This window comes from Dendropsophus ebraccatus, chromosome 3 (assembly GCF_027789765.1).
Source record: "Dendropsophus ebraccatus isolate aDenEbr1 chromosome 3, aDenEbr1.pat, whole genome shotgun sequence".
In the NCBI taxonomy this organism is placed as follows: Eukaryota; Metazoa; Chordata; class Amphibia; order Anura; family Hylidae; genus Dendropsophus; species Dendropsophus ebraccatus.
Genome location: NC_091456.1, coordinates 33,706,729 through 33,726,406, shown reverse-complemented (window position 1 = coordinate 33,726,406; position 19,678 = coordinate 33,706,729). Strand labels below are relative to the sequence as shown.

Sequence of the window (19,678 nt, the reverse complement as noted above, 5' to 3'; positions counted from 1 at the left end):
AATTATATATTAAATAGCATTAGCAACATGTCTACTTTATGTTGGCGGCATTTATTAAACTATCTTTCATTTTTTTTAGACGATAGGAAGCTTAAAACATTAGCAGCAAATTTCCAAATTTTCAGTAAAATTTCAAAATCAGATATTTTTAGGGACCTGTTCAGGTTTAAAGTGTATTTGAGGGGCCTGTATGTTAGAAAGCCCCACAAAGCACCCCATTTCAGAAACTGCACCCCCCAAACTCTGCAAAAGCATATCCAGAAAGTGTTTTAACCCTTTAGGGGAGTCACAGAAATAAAAGCTAAGTGTGTAAGGAATTTGAAAATTTTAATTTTCTGTGCAGAGATTTTATTGTAATCCAATATTTTTCATAATTATAAACCTATTACCAGAGAAATGCACCCCAATAATTATTGCCCCGTTTCTGCAGTTTATAGAAATACCCCATATGTGGCCCTATTGCGCTATTTGACGCAACCACAAGCCTCAGATATAAGGGAGTGCCTAGTGAATTTCAACGCCTCCGTTATATTTGGTCATTTTTGACTGTACCACTTCAGGTTGGCAGAGGCTCTGGGGTGCCAAAACCTAAAAAACACCCCTAAAGTGACACCATTTAGAAAACTACACCCCTCAAGGAATGTAACAAGGGGTGCGGTGAGCATCTGGACCCCACAGGTGCTTCACAGATTTTCCGAACAATATGGCGTGAAAAAAGAAAAATTTATTTTTTACACTAAAACGTTGTTCTAGCCTTCAATTTTTCATTTTCTTAAAGGGATAAGAGGCAAAAAAAGACAAAAAATGTGTAGCGCAGTTTCTCCCGAGTACAGAAATACCCCACATGTGGCGATAGAGTGCCAAGGGGGCGCAGGACGAGCCTCCAAAGGGAAGGAGCGCCAATTGGCTTTTGGAAGCTGAATTTCACTGAAAAGGATTTCAAGGGCCATGTCGCATTTACAGAGCCCTCGTGCTGCCAAGACACTGGAAACCCCCCACAAGTGATTCCATTCTGGAAACTACACCCCTCAAGGAATCTAACAAGGGGTGCAGTGAGCATATGGACCCCACTGGTGACGGGCACAAATGTGGAACAATGTGACGTGAAAGGGAAAAATTTCATTTTTTCACTTTCATGGCACAAATGTGCCCGTCATCAAGGGGTCCATATCCTCACTGCACGCCTTGTTAGATTCCTTGAGGGGTGTAGTTTCCAGAATGGGGTCACTTGTGGGGGGTTTCCAGTGTTTTGGCAGCACGAGGGCTCTGTAAATGCGACATGGCGTTCATCATCCATTCTAGCCAAATCCAACCTCCAAAATCCAAATGGCGCTCCTTCCCTTCGGAGGCTTGCCCTGCGCCCACATGGCGCTTTATGTCCACATGTGGGGTATTTACGGACTCGGGGGAAATTGCTCTACACATATTGTGTGTTTTTTTCTCTTTTAACCCCTTGTGAAAATGATAAATTCAAGGCTAAACCAACATTATAGTGTAAAAAATGTAATATTTCATTTTCACGCCACATTGTTCCACATTTGTGCCCGTCACCAGTGGGGTCCATATGCTCACTACACCCCTTGTTACATTCCTTGAGGGGTGTAGTTTCCATAATGGGGTCACTTGTGGGGGGTTTCAACTGTCTTGGCAACACAGGGGCCTTTTGAATGCAACATGGCCCCTCGAAATCCATTCCATCCAAATCCAGCCTTCAAAAACCAAATGGCGCTTCTTCCCTTTGGAGGCTTACCCTGCACCCGCATGGCGCTTTATGTCCACATGTGGGGTATTTCCGTACTCAGGGGAAATTGCTCTACACATTAAATGTTTTTTTTTATCTTTTAACCCCTTGTGAAAATGAAAAAACATGACAAGATTAATGATTTAGAGTAAAAATTTTACAAAAATTACACTAAATGTTGGTCTAGCCTTGATTTTTTTCCATTTCCACAAGGGGTTAAAAAAGAAAATGAACACAAAACGTGTAGGGTAGTGTCCCCTGAGTACGAAAATACCCCACATGTGGGCATAATGTGCCATATGGGCACAGGGCAAGTCACCAAAGGGACAGAGCGCCATTTAGAGGCTGGAATGGAGGATGGAGGCCATGTCGCAATTACAAAGCTCCTGTGCTGCCAGGACAGTAGAAACCCCCGACAAGTGACCCCATTCTGGAAACTACACCCCATAAGGAATCTAACAAGGGGTGCAGTGAGCATATGGACCCCACTGGTGACGGGCACTTACGTAGAACATGTGCCGAGAAAATAAAAAATACAATTTTTTTCATTTTCACGTCCCAAATGTGGCCGTCACCAGGGGGCCATATCCCCGCTGCCCCCCTTGTTAGATTCCTTATGGGGTGTAGTTTCCAGAATGGGGTCACTTGTGGGGGGTTTCTACTGTCCTGGCCGCACAGAGGCTTTGTAATTGCATCATGGCATCCTCTAATGGGAATGGCGGCCATACCTATTTAGCTGGGGAAAAGGGACAATTCTAATTTATTTGGGGGTATTAGGGCAATTATTAGTTTATAAGGTTGGAAATGACAGGTGTCCATCAAATTCAACCTGTGTTGATCCAGAGGAAGGCAAAAAAAACCCCTCGTAAGGCAGACGACAGTAGCATCATCACAGGGGAAAAATTCCTTCCTGACTCCATAATGGCGATCAGAATAATCCCTGGATCAACGTGACCCCTGAAATAGGAATAAGGGACAGAATTTAGATAATGTAGAACCCCAATGACGTGTGGTGCGCCTTGGAGCGATCCAGTATGCAGAGGCCGGGGTGATCAGGACAGGCGTCACACTGGAAATGGTGTCCTTCCTGATCCCCCTGTTACGCCACACTCTCCACTTCTTCTGGGGTCTCCCTTTCTCCAGTGTGGGGGACGTCACCTGGAAAATGTTGCCCTGGTGCGATACGGGGTCCTTCATATCCAGAAGCGCTGGGGCCGCTCCATGGCTGCTAAATATTAGGGCGCTATTACTACTTCTGATATGTTCGGATCGTGCCGCAAGCTACAGGGCAGTGACGGACCGGAAGAGGGGGTGCTGGTATAAGAGTTATCCCCGTACCGGTGGTGACCTTTATCCAGCAGTGGGAAGATCAGTTCCCGGACGATCTCCCCACTAACTCCGAGGATGGGGGGGGGGGGAGTGGGCATCTGGGGGCTAGATTCGGGTGTCCCTTCCTACATACACTCTAAGGGTACGTGCACACTGCGGAATCGCGACAGATAACCCTTCGTGCATTCCGCAGTTGGCACCCGCCGGCGGACTGATGCAGGCACACGTCTCCACACGTGTCATAGACTCCATTCTATGCACGGGCGGATTCCGCTCTCCGTCCAATGTGTTCATTCTTTGGATGGACGACGGATTCCGCCAGTGCATAGAATGGAGTCTATGACACGGGTGGAGACATGCGCCCGCATCAGTCCGCCGGTGGGTGCCAGCTGCGGAATGCACAAAGGGTTATCCTTCGCCATTCCGCAGTGTGCACGTACCCTAAATCTGTAAGTGTACCCTGAGGTACTCTCACAGAGTTTTTAGAATTTCACACCATACCGTCATCTCTTATTGGGACGGTACTGGCGGAAAAGACGTGTCTGGGGGGCAGCGTACGCTATGCTACCCCCCAGACACGTCACAGGATGATGAGGATGAATGGAGGAAAGAAGGATCCCCCCATTCATCCTCACTGGCTGTTTCGGTGTCGGAGGTAATAATAACGTATCCCTCTGACGCCGAAAACACCCTGGGGGCCGTCTTTATACGGGGATTGGTATATGGGGTATATAGTGGTGTAGTGTCAAACTTTATTCAATGTAGTGTGGTGTAATGTAGTGTTTTTTACGTGTTTTTTTACAGTAAGTATAAAAAAAAAACCTACGCCAACAAAGGAGTTGCTGCTAAATGCCGCACTTATGTGCGGCACTTATAAGCAGACCGTGGCAGTAGGATATAGAAAAAAAAACACCCTACGCCAAAAAGGAGGAGTTGCTGATTAGCAGCGCACTTTCGTGCGATGCTGATCAACACTCAGCGGCGATAGGGTGCGGAAAATAGAAAAAAAAAATTTTGAAAAAAAAAAAAAAAAAAAAAAATTCTACATTCTGAATATCCCTGTAGCTGCTGATAAGTGTATTACACATATCAGCCGCTAGGGGGCAGCAGAGCGCAAAATACGGAAAGAGCCGACGCTGGAGCCGAAAATAGCCGAGAGAAGCCGAACGTGACGTCACGGAAGAAGCCGAAGACCCGAACGAAGACGAGAACGCCGCGAACCCGGAAGACGCCGATCAGGAGCCCGGGACAGGTGAGTAATGTACAAATACCTGCTCTGGACCCCTCGGCTACCTAGCTGAGGGGTCCAGGGCAGGTATTTACTATTTTGTGGGACTCTGATCGCCGTGCCACCGGCCCGATCGCCGTGAACGGCCGGCCGGCCGTTCACGGCGATCGGGCCGGTGGCACGGCGATCACCATTACTTTTTACAGTAATGGCGGTCGGTGCCGTCCTCGGACAGCACCGACCGCCATTTTTTTCCGGGTCATCGGGTCGCCGATGACCCGGAAAGGTTCCGATCGCCGCTATTGGCTGATCTGAATTGATCAGCCTATAGCAGCGATCGTAAGCACGGGGGGTGTTAACCACCCCCCGTGCCGTGAAGCTAAGATGGCCTGCTATGATTTATAGCAGGCCATCTTCCCCGACCGCTGTGTGTGAACACGCAGCGATCGGGGAAACATCGGGCGTAAATTTACGCCCTGATGCGCCAAGTACCAGGGCGCGAGGGCGTAAGTTTACGCCCGATGTCGTTAAGGGGTTAAAGGCAGAGCATATGCAAAAGGCGGTGATGGATTTGATCTAGTCGGAGCATTACAACATAGACATTTCATTTAAAAAACGAACATTCACAAATATGATTTATAAAACTCCAAGTAAACTGTGTTGAAAAAAAAAAAAAAAAAAACAACATTCCCCCATTTTCCGTTCTCATCCTTTGAAAAATGAAGACCCTGTGACTTCCTGGGTTCAATCATATAGACCAACAAAACACAGCAATCGCTGAACTCAGGGAGACCAGCGGCAAAAAAAAATCAGATTGAGTACTCACTAAAGAGTCTCCACTGATGCATTGCCCCCTATAAATTTAAATATGCAAAAGAAGGGTCCGTGGAGTCTCAGTTACGAGTCTCAAAACACGGGAATAGCCAGATATCCCTCCAGGGGAGGGAAGCCTATTGCCAAGGGGGTACCTCCCAGTGGGGAGATCACCAAACCACCCTGATACGTAGCCCCTTAAGTCCCACTCGGTTGCGAGTATTGGAACATAAATAGGGAAATACCAGGGTGGTCCCTTATACGTCAAAAGTCTAACTCTGTGGAGAGTATTGCGACATGACAAGGGTTTACCAAGGCAGGCATCCATCCACAGACGATCGTTTCGGGGTAGTTGCCCCTCGTCAGTGTGGAGTAGGATTCTGGCTAACAGGGGCAATGAAAAATAGACCAACAAAATACAGCAATCGCTGAACTCAGGGAGACCAGCGACAAAAAAAAATCAGATGGAGTACTCACTAAAGAGTCTCCACTGATGCATTGCCCCCTATAAATTTAAATATGCAAAAGAAGGGTCCGTGGAGTCTCAGTTACGAGTCTCAAAACACGGGAATAGCCAGATATCCCTCCAGGGGAGGGAAGCCTATTGCCAAGGGGGTACCTCCCAGTGGGGAGATCACCAAACCACCCTGATACGTAGCCCCTTAAGTCCCACTCGGTTGCGAGTATTGGAACATAAATAGGGAAATACCAGGGTGGTCCCTTATACGTCAAAGTCTAACTCTGTGGAGAGTATTGCGACATGACAAGGGTTTACCAAGGCAGGCATCCATCCACAGACGATCGTTTCGGGGTAGTTGCCCCTCGTCAGTGTGGAGTAGGATTCTGGCTAACAGGGGCAATAAAAAATAGACCAACAAAACACAGCAATCGCTGAACTCAGGGAGACCAGCGACAAAAAAAAAAAATCAGATGGAGTACTCACTAAAGAGTCTCCACTGATGCATTGCCCCCTATAAATTTAAATATGCAAAAGAAGGGTCCGTGGAGTCTCAGTTACGAGTCTCAAAACACGGGAATAGCCAGATATCCCTCCAGGGGAGGGAAGCCTATTGCCAAGGGGGTACCTCCCAGTGGGGAGATCACCAAACCACCCTGATACGTAGCCCCTTAAGTCCCACTCGGTTGCGAGTATTGGAACATAAATCGGGAAATACCAGGGTGGTCCCTTATACGTCAAAGTCTAACTCTGTGGAGAGTATTGCGACATGACAAGGGTTTACCAAGGCAGGCATCCATCCACAGACGATCGTTTCGGGGTAGTTGCCCCTCGTCAGTGTGGAGTAGGATTCTGGCTAACAGGGGCAATGAAAAATAGACCAACAAAACACAGCAATCGCTGAACTCAGGGAGACCAGCGACAAAAAAAAAAATCAGATGGAGTACTCACTAAAGAGTCTCCACTGATGCATTGCCCCCTATAAATTTAAATATGCAAAAGAAGGGTCCGTGGAGTCTCAGTTACGAGTCTCAAAACACGGGAATAGCCAGATATCCCTCCAGGGGAGGGAAGCCTATTGCCAAGGGGGTACCTCCCAGTGGGGAGATCACCAAACCACCCTGATACGTAGCCCCTTAAGTCCCACTCGGTTGCGAGTATTGGAACATAAATAGGGAAATACCAGGGTGGTCCCTTATACGTCAAAGTCTAACTCTGTGGAGAGTATTGCGACATGACAAGGGTTTACCAAGGCAGGCATCCATCCACAGACGATCGTTTCGGGGTAGTTGCCCCTCGTCAGTGTGGAGTAGGATTCTGGCTAACAGGGGCAATGAAAAATAGACCAACAAAACACAGCAATCGCTGAACTCAGATGGAGTACTCACTAAAGAGTCTCCACTGATAAGGGACCACCCTGGTATTTCCCTATTTATGTTCCAATACTCGCAACCGAGTGGGACTTAAGGGGCTACGTATCAGGGTGGTTTGGTGATCTCCCCACTGGGAGGTACCCCCTTGGCAATAGGCTTCCCTCCCCTGGAGGGATATCTGGCTATTCCCGTGTTTTGAGACTCGTAACTGAGACTCCACGGACCCTTCTTTTGCATATTTAAATTTATAGGGGGCAATGCATCAGTGGAGACTCTTTAGTGAGTACTCCATCTGATTTTTTTTTGTCGCTGGTCTCCCTGAGTTCAGCGATTGCTGTGTTTTGTTGGTCTATTTTTCATTGCCCCTGTTAGCCAGAATCCTACTCCACACTGACGAGGGGCAACTACCCCGAAACGATCGTCTGTGGATGGATGCCTGCCTTGGTAAACCCTTGTCATGTCACAATACTCTCCACAGAGTTAGACTTTGACGTATAAGGGACCAGCCTGGTATTTCCCTATTTATGTTCCAATACTCGCAACCGAGTGGGACTTAAGGGGCTACGTATCAGGGTGGTTTGGTGATCTCCCCACTGGGAGGTACCCCCTTGGCAATAGGCTTCCCTCCCCTGGAGGGATATCTGGCTATTCCCGTGTTTTGAGACTCGTAACTGAGACTCCACGGACCCTTCTTTTGCATATTTCAATCATATAGACCAACGTGATCTCAAATGAGAAACAAATTATTTACCAGGAGTCTCTTTTGTGCTTGCAAATTGCCGTATAATCAGGGAGACGCCGCCGTGTTTGTGGATTGATGGCTGCATAAACTAGTGGTGAGTACGCTATTCTGGAAGTGCAATGGATGTTGTTTTCGGATTTGGAAAATTACAAAAAAGTGCCCCATAAGGGCATATATGTTATCAAATATTTATCAAAATTAAAAGTATTGTTTATTGGGATTTTATTTGTAAATACATTTTTGGATCTCTCTCCTAAAAGAGGGGGGGGGAAGCTTTGATTATTCTACTATTTTAAAAAATTTCTCTTAAAAGGATTTTTTTTTTTTTTTTTTTAAACAAACCCTATCCAAATACCCACTCTCTGTACAAGAAGTTTCCACTAGATTCAAGATTTCCATGCATTACATAGGCCACACTTAAAAGGGTATTCCCCACCTGATTCACGCAGCACCAGCCTTATAAAAAGGGGGGTGCCATACTGGCATTAAATCAGGCTGGACTTAAAGGGGAACTATCGGCAGGTTAGATGAATCCTCTCTAAAACGTCAACATTTTGATGGAACTAAAGAAATTTTGGTGGATTGTATCGTGATGGATATTCACTAAAGTTTTTAAAACTTCTAGTCATTGGTTTTGATTAGTGAGGTCTGAGTGCCAAGACCCCTGGCAATCACCAAAATGAAGGAAGCGGTGGAAGCAGAGTGCTGTGTCCCCTTCATTTTAAGGCTGCGTTCACACTACGTATATTTCAGTCAGTATTGCAACCAAAACCAGGAGTGGATTAAAAACACAGAAAGGATCTGTTCACACAATGTTGAAATTGAGTGGATGGCCGTCATATAACAGTAAATAACTGCCATTATTTCAATATAACAGCCGTTGTTCTAAAACAGCAAATATTTGCCATTAAATGGCGGCCATCCACTCAATTTCAACATTGTGTGAACAGAGCCTTTCTGTGTTTTTAATCCACTCCTGGTTTTGGTTGCAATACTGACTGAAATATACTGACTGAAATATACAAACAATAAGGTAAGAAGGCGGCACTCCGAAATAGTGAAAAAATGCGGTGGATTTATTCACCCATAATGTGCAATACAACGTTTCAGTTTCTCGATGAAACCTTTTTCAAGCAACACATATGTATGTGTTGCTTGAAAAAGGTTTAATCGAGAAACTGAAACGTTGTATTGCACATTATGGGTGAATAAACACACCGCATTTTTTCACTATTTCGGTGTGCCGCCTTCTTACCTTATTGTTTGGATTCTTGAGGAGCCTGGGTCTGACTCCTGAGGGCTGTGCACCCACCGGAGCAATTTGCCGCACAGTGCCGTCTACACCTACCTGATCTTTGACTGAAATATACATATACTGACTGAAATATACGTAGTGTGAACGCAGCCTTAATCAGATTTCTTTGAAGAGCGGAGCACTCAGTCTATGGACTAATAGGAAGTCTCAGACTTTCTATGAACCAGTACACTGGACGTTCAACTCTCCAAGAACAGCTGAAACTGATGGATACAGTGCTACTGTTTTAGCAGTGGTGGGGTGTCAGTAACAGAATCCCCACTGATCAAAGCTTGTGACGTATTAAAGGTTTTTAAAGGAGAATTTTTTAAATGTCAGCCGGCAGGGGGGATAGCAAATAGGAACTAACCTTTCCCCGTGCTAGCTGTGAGTGGCCAGACCGGCCTCGGGACAACTGCCAGGCCCTAGGATCTTGGAGCTGCACACACCACAACCCGGCTGATGGACTGGTCGGGGCCGGGCTAGTCTGTCAGCTGGGGCAGGGCTAGTCTGTCAGCTGGGGCAGGGCTAGTCTGTCAGCTGGGACAGGCATTTTCCCACAAGTTGTGACTTTACCACAACTCAGGTGAAAATGCCTTCCAGCGGGGGTCCCGAGGCAGGTCCCGCCACTTACTGTGGGCACAGGGAGAAGTAAGTTCTCACTCGTTATTAAACTCTCCCCCTGCTGGATTTAAAAAATGCCCAGAGTTTTCCTTTAAAATGAACAGGTATCCTTCAACATTTAGATCACTGGTGAGTGAACTAACAGCTGAATACTTCATAGTAAAGATTCATAAAAAGGTGAAAACATTACCGAAAACACCATCGTCGATCAGGAGTACCATCTTTACTCTTCCCAACTGTTACCATTTCTCCAGAACGAAAAGCTTTCCTTATGAAGACTGGAAACGACCGCTCAATGTCAAGGATGGTGGTGGCCCACTGATGGAAAGAAATAGATGTGAGTGGAGTGGCTTTTTATACTACCCAAAGAATATCTAACAATGACACATGCAAAACACATGACAAATGGCGACTAGCGTTTAATACTCTCGAGTATTAAGGGATTTTTTCCAGATTCCATTGAAACTCAAAAAAACATTAGGACAAGATATTCCAATGCGTTAGTTAAGCATATATCCGTGCTGCCAGTTTTCAGTATCCTACCACACAAAATATACCTTTAGCGCTGCTCTGTGATTCAGTGTGTTGGCAAAAAACTAACATTATTAAAGGTTGACAGTGTCAAAGAGCTGGGTCCGTGACACTGTCTACGTTCACCACACTCACTGGCCACTGATGCGTCTTCTGGCTGCCCGCCTCCTTCAGAGTAATTGACTGCCAGCAGATGTTGAAATCCTGTGCGGCCATCAATGAGACAGCTGTCAATCATTCTGGAGGAGGCGGGGCAGCCTGGAGACACAGTGGTGGTCGGAGAGCAGGGCTCTGCCCCCTCCCCTGCCACTGTCACAAGATTGTAACAGCGGCAGGGGACAGAGGAGAGGGGGCAGACACAGGGACATCAGCTAATGGGATCATTATGATCCCATAAGCTGATGTCCTAAAACGACCTGGGCATTGAGGTCGTGAAAGGGTCAATGTTCGGGATCCGAACCAAAGATCGGGATGTTCGCTCATCACTAGTTATATGCACTGCCTGATCTTCAATCCACCCCATAGCCATCAACACAGAAATAAACTAATACAAGCTTATAATAGATGTGCACAGAAAGTTTAGGGTAACTCCATGCTTAATCAGAAGGTACTTTTGTCCCCTTTTATGTCACTTTTATTACTACTGCACTTTCACATTGGTTAAACTTTATATTACCTCCATGAAAAAAATGACAGTTCTAGGCTACTCTCATTCATTGCTAGCTCATCTTGTTACCCATTCCCATTGGATATCATTTTGTACATCTTATATATCTGTCTGTGTATACCTTACCTGTAATTTCCAGATTTGTTTGCTCTCCTTGGACACCTGGCCCACTGTTTCCCCCATTAAAGCGATTAACATGTTAAGGAGGAGGACAAAGGTGAGTATGATATAAGTAACCAGCAGAATGATGAATACAGCTGGGTACTTGGCACTGTTGATCATCTCTAGGTCTCCCATTCCGATGGTCAGCTTGAAGAGATCCAGCAAGAACTTACTGAAGGTGCTACTGTCTCGGCAAGATGGATACTCAGGAACAGTACAGTCTGTTCCATTATCATTACAAATCTCCTTTGTGGAGCAGGGATTCAGCAAGGACACCAGGGCTATGGGAACAAAGACAGGAATGACAACCCTTACTAAATATATCTGCCCACCATGTACACCGGTTTATCGTAACACAATACTAAGACTTTTAATTTTGTGCATCTGGTTTTTCAGTTTCTAAAATCAAACCCTTTATTTACTTTGAAGTTTCAAGCGAAAAACAAGTTGTACTTTTGGCACAGTCCCCCGTCACTGGAACCGAAGCCAGGAGAGCTCACTGCTGTGTCATTACATTATATATAAATATGTCTTTCATCTCGAAAATCTAAAGCCATGTCCTCAAGCAGAGTTTACATATGTAAGCTTTTTTACAGGGTTAACATTTTTTTATGTCACCAGAAAAACAATCTTACTTTTAGCCCTCAAGCAAAGCTATGTGCACAGACCCTGCACTGCAGCATGGAGTCCCTGAAGGTGGACATCATGAAACATGCCACATGCCGAGAATATGATGGTACAAATGTGCTGCAAATTACTGCAGTATGTGCTAATGTGCATATTACTCCGGCAAATCAAACTACTTTAGTAATTTTTTTATTTTTTTTTGCCATAGTGTCTTTTTTATTACATTGTTAAAGAGTAACTGTCATCTAAAGGAGAAGCTTAAAAGCCGGCAGCCTGAAGGGAAAGGGGGGAAATTGATGAGAAGTAGGCATTTACCTCTCCTTGTGCCCGCAGTGAGCGGCCGCGTGACCCCTTCTGGGCTCCAGGATCTCCAGGGTGTCCACGTCATGACCCAGCTGATGGACTGGCCACTCAGCTAGTGACTGAGCCATTGGCCGATTGGCAGCTATTTTCCGGTGGGGTCACGCAGCCGCTGCCTCCGCTCACCGTGAGCACAAAGAGAGGTAAGTGCCTACTTGTCATCAATTTCCCCCTGTAGGCTGCTGGCTTTTACCAATCATTGGACCTATCCTTTAACATGTCAAAAGTTTTAATCAGTCGGTATCTGGGTATTCAGACCCCCACCAATCACTAGAACGAGCCAATAGAAGCGCTTGACCGAGCATTTCACTCCCTATGTCGTTGCTGGATTCAGGATCTATATACTAATTTGTCGCTGAAGTGGGGAAGAAGTCACAGCCGGAACAATTAAAGCTTTTGATATGTATCTACAGTATGTCATCAAGTAAAATAACAAGGACCATGAGCATCCAGTTTAGTGAAAAAAACTTCAAGTCTTTATTCCATCACCAAGTACAATGCAATGTTTCAATCCATCAAGCAAGTCTCGTCAAGACACATATTTGCCCACTTTTACTAGGACTACACATTGTTCTCACTGCATGCCAAATATTTTAGCAGTGCACTGCCTAGTGTAAACCATTGAATGCATCTGTTTAAAAACAAAAAAGTTTTCTCCTATTCTATTTCTATAGTTTATGTTTAGCCCAAGGGAACAGAACTCTTACATTCTAGTTCAGACCCTACACACACTTTTACTATACATACCTGAGGCATAGCCAATCATAAACAGGAGGTAGACAAGGAGAAAGCGGAACAAATCCTTGAACAAGATCTAGAAAATAGAAAAACAAAATGTCAAAGTCAGGAGAAATAAAACCAAAACCTGTCTCCTCAAATAACAGACACAAATGCGAAGATTCAGAGATGGTATTTGTATGTATTTGTCTAAGACAACAATGTGTCCCACAGATTTACCAAATGTGCCTAATGGTAAAACAGTAAAGCTTAAAAAAATTGGGGGGAACTGTAGAGTTTTTGTTTGTTTTCTGCACCTTAAAAATAAAAGATTTCTTTAAGCTGAATATCTAAATATCTTTAAATTAAAGTATAGAATAAAGATTTATGGTATCTAAAGACTGAACAAGACAGATAAAAAAAAGATAATCATCCCCATGAGATTCATGGGGCCTATGTTTTTTTACTTTTTTGTACATATAAAACAGTACCTAATGTAACCCCACCTTCTGAAGCATAATGCTGTATGTTCCAGTGAGTTTCAATCCTCTGGTAAAATACAGTGCATTCATCCATCCTAAAACCAGGGCAAACACCATCACAGCCAGATAAGCTTCGATACCAGCCAAGTACAGGGCAGCGGTGACAAGAATCAATACTGAATAAATGAAGCTGGATTAAAAGAAGAAAATAAGAAAATAATTAATTAAAATTAATATAGCTATAAAAAAAACACATGCAAATCATAACTTTATGGTTATTTTACATGATCAAATTGACCAACATGACTGTGTATGGGATTATATTTCATTGGTACATTCTATTTCATCAAATGGTTTGCTAAGAACCTCATTTTTTCACAAATAAAAAAAATAAAATAAAATTCTATATGGCACTTGCAGTTTGATAAAGCAATTTTGTGTTTTTGTCTCCTTGTTAGCCACGGCTGCATGCAAACTGTATAGTGTAAACAAGTGTTAATGTGATGTGCTGGCTTTTGATTGCTTTTTTGTGTATTATATTTCATCAATATAATTATTATCATCATCCAGTTCAGAAAAAATGCTTGATATTTTTGGAATTTTTAGCATCGTATAACTACACAGAATTGTACTCTTTCTGCCAGATGAGTGGCTATAGGGGGCATAGAGGTAGCGGTCACACAATTTTTCTGCCATTCTAAGTAAAACAGGCAGAAATTCTGAACGGAACCTCTGCCGCGGACTCCACACAGAATCCCGCCTGCCTCGTGTCTCAATGAAATGTGTTGCACGCCTCCACTCTACGCTCAAAGAATTGACTTGTCAATTCTTTGAGCGGAGAGTGCAGGCATGCAACACATTACATTGAGACACTGAGGCAGGTGGGGGTTCTGCTCAGAAGTCCGGTTTTGTGCACGTTGCCAAAATATTTTCCTGTGTGCAACATGATGGAGTCCTATCCTGAGAACCCATTATAGTTGTTAAATTGTAATCAGAAGCCTAGACTACTACTTCTACTGCCAAGTTTAGTGGAGGTCGTATTATCTCTCTCTTATTAGCTACTATATTAAACTAGCTGGAGGTAAACCAACAGTAACAGAACTGCTTCAAATCAGCTTAATCATTGTTGTATGATGGGCTGAGAAATTTCCAGAAACGCCACTTAAAACTGACATACGGGAGGTTCCCCTTCAATACAACCATTATTGATGTCCATGTGGAATAAGAATACTTACTACAACAGCTGGAAAGATCCATCTATAAATAAGGAATTTACTCCCGGACACTTCTTCATAAACAGGTCTTTCACCTACAAAAATAATATAATAAAAAAAATAAGCAAAATTAATAAAATCATAAAGTAGAAAAAGACAGGCTGGGTTCACACTAAATTTTTGCAAAAAAAAAAAAATAATTTTATCCGTTTTTGCAAAAACGGATGAAAAAAACAGATGGAAAAACTGATGCAATTGAGTGCAAAAAAAGAAGGATCAAAATGCATCAGTTTCTTAACGTACACAAAAACATACTTGACCTTATTTTTGTGTTTGTTAAAAAACAGATGCATTTAGATCCCTTTTTTTCTTTATAATGGAAGTCAATGGAAAAATAGATGCACACAAATGCATCCGTTTTTCCATCAGTTTTTTCCAAAAGCGGATGAAAAAAAAAATGGGTTGCAAAAACGTAGTGTGAACCCAGCCTTAGTAAGAGAGGCTTCAATTGTCTTCCTTCTCTAGTAACATGTCAAAGAGGAGAATTAATGTGTCTAATGTAGATGTCGGTGGTGCAAAAGTTTATGCAGGGGAACTCTACGGGGGAAATTTAACATCTCTGCGCCTGCTAATTGGCCTCAGATCCGCCAAATTTACAGAGAGGTGTGCAAACGGCGTGGGGCACTATGGTGGGGATTTATGTAAGACTGCATACTTTTACACCGGACTTGATAAATTCCTCCCTCTAGTTCTATCAGGGTTACGACGTTATTAATCTTGGCCTAGAGGTATTGGTGAATTGCCAGCACTTACGTTGGAAAAGAAGAAGAATATCCCAGTTACCAAGGTGATGATCTCTCCGCTCAGCCGCAGGTAGTCCACTGTTGTCCTATAGGGGTAGGGCGGCTGGTAACAGGAAATAAGATTTTCATTTCATCATCATCAAATAACCACAGATCGAGCATGTATGTCTATGGCAAGGATGTGAGGGCTGACTAGATCAACCAGATAATTTATATTTTTTGCAGACAGTCATCTATTTAAATCCAACACTAATTTTTGTTTTCCCCAGCGGCAGATAACACGTCAGATTATTGATCAACATTTATTTGGTGTAAGCCGAACTTAAACCAGCTCTGTACCCACAATCTGCCCCCACCAAAACCGTTTGTAACGTCGCATAGCTGCTTTTAATCCAAGGGGTCCTGTCCTGGGGTCCATTCGGCAGGGGATGCAGTTATTTTACTAAAAAAAAAAAAAAAACTTTTAAACTTGCAGCCCTGTGTCAAATTGGCATGGCCTAGAGTGTCTGTGTGCCCTAGGCCTGCACCGCCTCTCTGTCCCTCCTCTCCACCCTTTTCACCATTAGGAATGCCCCTGGAAGGATTTTTCCTAATCATCACTTGTCTGAACACTGCAGATGTGCTGGATCGTTAAGGCACCTGAGCAGTATTCAGACAAGTGATGAATAGGACAAAACCTTTCAGGGACATTCCTAATGGTGAAGTGGGCGTGGAGGAGGGTCGAAGGGGCATCACAAGCCTAGGCCATAGACAGTCTAGGCCACACCAATTTGACACAACGCTGCTAGTTTAAAAGTAGTTTTTTTTTAGGACAATAACTGCATCACCTGCCGAACAGACCCCAGGACAGATCTTGGATTAAAAGCAGCTATCCGAAGGTACAATCGGTTGGGGGGGGGGGCAGATTGTGGGTACAGAGTCGCTTTAAAGCATTTTTTGGTTATTCCAAATGACCATCAGGTACCCATATGCTAATGGTCATAGCTATAGTGGGTGGTCACACAAGCCATACTCAGTACGTGATAAGCTATGTCAGTTTGAAATGGTTCGGTTATAATAGTTATTTCAACCTTTCATAGATTGCGTCATCTTCAGCAGTTTATGAATAGCAGCTATTCTTGTAGATGGATGATCCATCAAGAAAGCTATAGATAATAAACTGTTGCTATATCCTAAAGAGCAGTTGTAGTGATTATATATCACTTCATCGGTGGACAGTGTCACCTAGGCTGGGCCCCCTCTCCCTGACTGCCATGAAGTACCACTTCGGGGACACTGTTCACTAATTAAAAAAAACGATTTTAGAGCAGAAAGAAGACACAGACAAGTTTAATACAGGTATATATATCTGTATCTTAAAGGGCTACTTAGGTGGAAAAAAAGCAACAGGTGTCAGAAAGTTTTACAGATTTGTACATTACCTTTATTTCAAAACCTCAAGTCTTCCAGTACTTATCAGCTGCTTTATGCCCTACAGGAAGTGTGTGTATTATTTCCAGTCCGACACCGTGCTCTCTGCCACCACCTCTGTCCATGACAGGAAAGGTCCAATTCAGAAGAGATTTTCTTTGGGGATTTGCTACTGCACTGGACAGTTCCTGTCACAGACAGAGGTGGCAGCAGAGAGCATTGTGTCAGACTGGAAAGAAAATGCTACTTCCTGTAGAACATACAGCAGCTGTTAAGTACTGGAAGGCTTAATATTTCTAAAATAGAAGTAATTTACAAATTTGTAAACTTTTTGACACCAGTTGATTTGAAAACAATTATTTTACACCAGAGTACCCCTTCGATTCCAAAAATACTGTCATGACTATCTCTTAAAGGGGTTGTCCGGCGATAAAAAATTATTCACAGAATAACACACATTACAAAGTTATACAACTTTGTAATGTATGTTATGTCTGTGAATGGCCCCCTTCCCCGTGTCCCACCACCCCCACCCGTGTACCCGGAAGTGTGGTGCGCTATACATTACCTGTCACGTGCCGACCACGGTCTCCGATCCTCAGCAGTGACGTCTTCTTCGGGAGGCCAGCGGATCTTCCCGAGTGCCGGCCGCCCTCTGCAGCGTCATCCGAAGCTCAGCCGCGATTGGCTGAGCATAACTGTGCTCAGCCAATCGCGGCTGAGCAGCTGATGACATGGCCGCGTCATCAGCCGCGATTGGCTGAGCTCAGTTATGCTCAGCCAATCGCGGCTGAGCTTCGGATGACGCTGCAGAGGGCGGCCGGCACTCGGGAAGATCCGCTGGCCTCCCGAAGAAGACGTCACTGCTGACGATCGGAGACCATGGACGACACGAGATGCGGTGAGTATAATGCACCACACTTCCGGGTCTAGCGTGGGTGGGGGGAAACACAGGGAAGGGGGCCATTCACAGACATAACATACATTACAAAGTTGTATAACTTTGTAATGTGTGTTATTCTGTGAATAATTTTTTATCGCCGGACAACCCCTTTAACTGTTGAATTATGGAAACCATTATAAGTAAATAATGAGTGCACAGCTGCTGTGTAGCCACTGGAAACTACAGGAAATTTTTACACTGATGATATCACTCAAAAATGACCAGTTCTTAAAATGCATATTCCTGACTGTGTGTTTTGCACATAAATTTTATTAGTTTCCAATGCTTCAGAACTTACTGTTCCCTCCATTGGTCGGTAATAAGCTATTAATGTAAATATGATCATGGCAATGAGGTAGGAGACCACACTGATGTAGAAGGAGACCGCTCCAAACTTCCTCCATTTGTCCCTCAACAGTTCATTGATGGGTTCCACTGCCAGCATTTCATGGCGGTTCTGCATTTTAAAAAAAAGGCAGTATTATATATATAAAAATAAAAAAAAAAGTGAAAAAAAAAACAAAAAACCATTTTCTTGTAGAAGATAAATCATTAGCACTAAGATTCTGGAGGTCAGAAGAAAAACGTTTAATTTTAACATACAGAAAAGGTCAACCCCATTTTTGTGTACTGTAAGTTAAACAGATCCCTTTTAATGCTTTTTTTTATAATGTAAGTCAATAGAAAACGGATCCTGACAGGCAGCATACAAGTACATCAGCTTTTTCCCATAAAAAGCTTACTTAACGGTAATTTTTTTTTTTTTTTTTTACTGATTGGCACTAGATACTCAAATTATTATTTTTCTACTCTGTTATTTTATTAACTTCCTTTTTTGTGCATTATTATGGGGACAGCCATATTGTCTGAGCTACAGCTCATCCCTGTCTCTAAGGGATTTTGAGAGCTTTACAGCAGCCACAGGGACCACAGAAAACAACTGTGTGAAGCTGACTCACTGACTTTTAGAAGAGAACTTTCTCGGCATGCTCTGTGACTTAAAGGACAACTCCCATGAAAAACTTTTTCCCAGTAATTGAAGCACATTACAAAGTTATATAACTGTGTAATGTGCTTCAATCACCTATCTGCCCCCCTTCCCTGTCTTTTCCCCCCTCCACCCCCTACCAGGAAGTGCACTAAACTCACACATACCTAATTACTGTCTTCACCAGTTTCTTCTCAGCTCCTTCTTGTGACGATGAGTCATCAGCAGGAGGGCTGCTTTAGCTCCTGTTACACCAGCCTCCCCCTCCCCTGCCTTGTCAAGTGACTCAGCTTGCTCAGCTCCCATTGGCTGAGCAACTGCAAGCCATCTGAGTCCATGTAACTTGCTTATCTTCCCTAGTGACATGACTCATTCACTCACTGAGTCCACTGGGCAGCAGGAGAGAGTATGAGGGGAGAAGGGAGCTGCCTATGTGCGGGAGTCTGGCAGGAGCAAAGATAAGAAAGTGACATGACTCAGATGGCTTGCAGTTGCTCAGCCAATGGGAGCTGAGCAAGCTGAGTCACCTGACAAGGCAGGGGAGGGGGAGGCTGGTGTAACAGGAGCTAGAGCAGCCCTCCTGCTGATGACTCATCGTCACAAGAAGGAGCTGAGAGAAGAAACTGGTGAGGACAGTAATTAGGTATGTGTGAGTTTAGTGCACTACCTGGTGGAGGGTGGAGGGGGGAAAGATAGGGAAGGGAGGCAGATAGGTGATTGAAGCACATTACACAGTTATATAACTTTGTAATGTGCTTCAATTACTGGGAAAAAGTTTTTCCTTTAAAGAAAAAAGCTGTGACCATCATATATTGTGCGGCGGATCCTCTGCTACCTATATACTAGTACAGAACAGGAAGTGTCCGTTTATTATTAGGCTTAGTGGCCAAAAAAAAAAATGTAAAATGCAAAAGTGGAACAACCATCAAGAATATGTTTAACCTAACAACTTGATTTAAACATTATGAGGACTCATTCTGCAGAATTGATTGTGTACTTTACTCTTCCATTCACACAATATTGGGGTCCGACTGAATAAAGTATGCAAAGGTCATATAGCAATTGTACTGTACAAAGATCTAGTCAGCAGGTTCATATACTGTAGGTCCATCTAGTCTGTCAATATATTATATTCTTTTAATGTTAGGATATGTTAATCCTAAGCATGCTTAA

The 19,678-nt window shown here is 43.8% G+C and overlaps 1 protein-coding gene across 1 annotated transcript in view; it reads right to left on the bottom strand.

Moving 5' to 3' along the window:
* TRPV4 (transient receptor potential cation channel subfamily V member 4) overlaps positions 1–19,678 on the bottom strand; it is an 81,273-nt gene that overhangs the window by 9,620 nt on the left and 51,975 nt on the right. The window contains exons 8-14 of the mRNA XM_069961359.1: positions 17,816–17,974; positions 15,175–15,267; positions 14,383–14,456; positions 13,172–13,337; positions 12,696–12,762; positions 10,926–11,242; positions 9,792–9,919 (exon numbers count right to left, since the gene is read on the bottom strand). Coding sequence (XP_069817460.1) covers positions 9,792–9,919; positions 10,926–11,242; positions 12,696–12,762; positions 13,172–13,337; positions 14,383–14,456; positions 15,175–15,267; positions 17,816–17,974 — 1,004 coding nt within the window. The remainder of the gene's footprint in view (positions 1–9,791; positions 9,920–10,925; positions 11,243–12,695; positions 12,763–13,171; positions 13,338–14,382; positions 14,457–15,174; positions 15,268–17,815; positions 17,975–19,678) is intronic.